The sequence below is a fragment of the Prionailurus viverrinus genome, chromosome C2 (genome assembly GCF_022837055.1).
Source record: "Prionailurus viverrinus isolate Anna chromosome C2, UM_Priviv_1.0, whole genome shotgun sequence".
NCBI classification, from domain to species: domain Eukaryota; kingdom Metazoa; phylum Chordata; class Mammalia; order Carnivora; family Felidae; genus Prionailurus; species Prionailurus viverrinus.
Window position 1 is genome coordinate 81875652 of NC_062569.1, and position 3122 is coordinate 81878773.

The 3122-nt window shown below is 48.6% G+C and overlaps 1 protein-coding gene across 1 annotated transcript; it reads left to right on the forward strand.

The window, feature by feature from the left end:
* Nucleotides 1–746: 746 nt before the first annotated feature.
* LOC125175371 (55 kDa erythrocyte membrane protein-like) lies at nucleotides 747–2082 on the forward strand. The gene is given in 3 exon segments (XM_047875861.1): nucleotides 747–810; nucleotides 813–1664; nucleotides 1667–2082. Coding segments are annotated over 3 exon segments (1332 nt in total).
* The last annotated feature ends 1040 nt before the right edge of the window (nucleotides 2083–3122 follow it).

The following is a 3122-nucleotide window of genomic DNA, read 5'->3' on the forward strand; positions in this document are numbered from 1 at the left end:
ACTTTGCTCCTTTAATATTGAGAAGATACAGTTCTCTAAAGTAATCAAACACCTGATACAAACAGCATGAGGCAGGGGAAATCATTTTGATGAAACACAATCTTTGGGGCACCTGGGTGGCTCATTCAGTTAAACCTCCTGCTCTTGATTTTGGCTGAGGTCACGACCTCACGGTTGGTGAGTTTGAGCCCCTGTTGGGCTCTGAGCTGGCAGTGCAGAGCCTACTTGGAATTCTCTCTCTCCCCCTCTCTCTCTGCCCTTCCCTTGCTTGCGTTCCTCTCTCTCTCAAAATAAATACATAAACTTTAAAAAAAAAACATTAAAAATATAACAAAAAGTAAAAAAAAAAAAAAATACCCACAATTTTTGTTTTCAAGGCAGAGTACCTGAAAGAAACAAAACAACACTTCCATAACCTGGTAGCAGCAGTGATCCATAATCTAAGAAAATTTATCCTCATTTGCAGTTGAAGCAAATTAAGCTGTAGTTTTATATAAATACACAACTGTTATTAAAGATTACCTTTTGGCCCTTCCAGCGCGCCGCGGGTGGGGAGGTGATGGGGCCGCGCCGCAGGGGCCGCGCCGCCCCCCCCCCCCCCCCCCCCCCCCCCCCCCGCCGCCTCTGCGGCCCTGCAGGCTTCCACTGGCACTTCCGGTTCTGCCCGCGTTGCAGCTCACGGCCCCGCCTCCAGGCCCCAGGAAGATTACGCTCTAGGGGAGCGAGGACGAGGGTGGGGGTGCGGCATGCGCACCGCTGTCTCTGACCTCTACTTGGAGCACTTGCTGCAGAAGCACAGCCAGCCCGAGGCTGCTCATACCAGGCGAACGCTGTGACCGAGGGCATGTACACCAATGGCTGGGCTGCCCCAGGAAGGCTTGCCCAGGCCAAGGGGCAGGACATACAGAAGGTGGGACTCATCCAGTTCGAGACGGTCACCCAAGAGCCCATGGGAATCATCCTGAAGCTGAACGACAAGCAGTCCTGTACTGTGGCCATGATTCACAGACAAGGCTCCCTTCACGTTGGGGATGAGAGCCTAGAAATCAATGGCACAAACGCAACTAATCACTCAGTAGAGCGGCTGCAGAAGGCAATGAAAGAAACCAAAGGAACGATCTCATTAAAAGTAATTCCCAACCAGCAGAATCATCTTCCTGCACTACAGATGGTCATGAGAGCCAAGTTTGACTATGACCCCAAAAAGGACCACCTGATCCCCTGCAAGGAGGCGGGGCTGAAGTTTGTTACCAGGGACATCATCAAGATACTCAGCAAAGACGACAGTAACTGGTGGCAAGGGCAGGTGGAAGCTTCCTCCAAGGAGTCAGCTGGATTGATCCTTTCTCCTGAGCTGCAGGAATGGCGAGTGGCAAGCGTGGCTCAGTCTGCTGCGAGCGAAGCCCCAAGCTGCAGTCCCTTCGGGAAGAAGTACAAAGACCAGTACCTGGCCAAGCACAGCTCGATTTTTGACCAGTTGGAGGTCGTTTTCTACGAGGAAGTTGGTCGGCTCCCGGCGTTCATGAGGAAGACCCTGGTGCTTATAGGAGCCAGCGGGGTGGGCCGCTGCCACATTAAGAGTGCCCTGCTCAGCCAGAACCTGGACAAGTTTGCGTACCCCACCCCGTGTACCACACGGCCGCCCAGGAAGAGTGGGGAAGATGGGGAAAATACCACTTTGTCTCCACCGAAGAGATGACGAGGGGCATCTCTGCCAACGAATTCCTGGAGTTTGGCAGCTACCAGGGCAACGTGTTTGGCACCACATTTGAAACCCTGCACCAGATTCATAAGCAGGACAGGATTGCCATCCTGGACATTGAGCCCCAGACCCTGAAGATTGTCTGCACAGCAGAACTGTCATCGTTCATTGTGTTCATCGCACCCTCCGACCAGGGGGCACAGACAGAGGCCCTGCAGCAGCTGCAGAAAGACTCCGAGGCCATCCGCAGCCACTATGCGTACTACTTTGACCTCTCGCTGGTCAACAACGGTGTCGATGAAACCCTGAAGAAATTGCAAGAAGCCGTGGAGCAGGCGTGCAGTTCTCCAGAGTGGGTGCCCGTCTCCTGGGTTTACTAAGCTTGCAGAAGGAGGGAACTACCATCCCCCCTTCTGTAGCTGTGTGAACTGCATTCTCCTTGCTTTCAGACCAACAGGAGGCTCCCCTAGTTTTGTCAGCTTCCGGCACTCTGCTTCACTCCTCTATTTCCGCCGCCGGTGGGCGTCAGGCTGGTGCAGGCTCCTGACTGGGCTCTGACTTTCCTGCTAGATGGAGCCCCAGTGATCAGGGCTTCAGAAGGCTCTCTGGAAATCTGAGGCGGAAAGTACTGTCAAAACTCACCTGCTAACCAAGGATGGTGCGCACAGAGAGGAAAAGCTACGGACCTTGTTCTTTAAAGCCTGTGCGCCTTCACCTTTAATTACCCTGGGCATTTAATTGGTCTTGGAAGCATTTGTAACCTCAGCCTCAACTTTTAAAATGCCAAAATGAAACAGCTGCGCAATAGACGGATGTCTGCTCTAGGGAAACCCTCAAAAGCAATAAAAATGTTGTGTTAAAATGCCAGGAAAAAAAAACACACAAAAAGATTACTTTTTTAAAAAATTCTATCACAAATTCATCCACTTTTAGCCAACTCGTTATACAAGGTAAGAATTCTCTTTATCTCCAACTTTGTGTATCCATTTACACCTATTTGATTCACTTGTTCGTAACAATTATGTTTAGATTACTCATGAAAATTTCATGAGGCATTAAAGAGCTAGCCATCAACTTAAGTTATTTTTCTTGCTGACAAATTTTGTAACAGAGGTAACATGAATTCATTTGACTAGTAAACCCAGGTAGAATAAAAGTTGTATGCTTGAATTAATTCTAATGCTGATAATTTGAAGACATGCCTATTTTAATTAAGCCAAAAAACTTAAACTAGTTGAACTGGAAAAGCATTTGGGTTACTTTCTACATTTCTGAGAGTTTTAGGAATACTTAACATATATGCACTTATTTTAAACCAATTAAGTAGATCTTTTTTACAAATTTTGGCAATACCATCCAGAGGTAGAGTTACAAGTACATAACATACAGGGGCACGTGGGTGGCTCAATTTGTTAAGTGT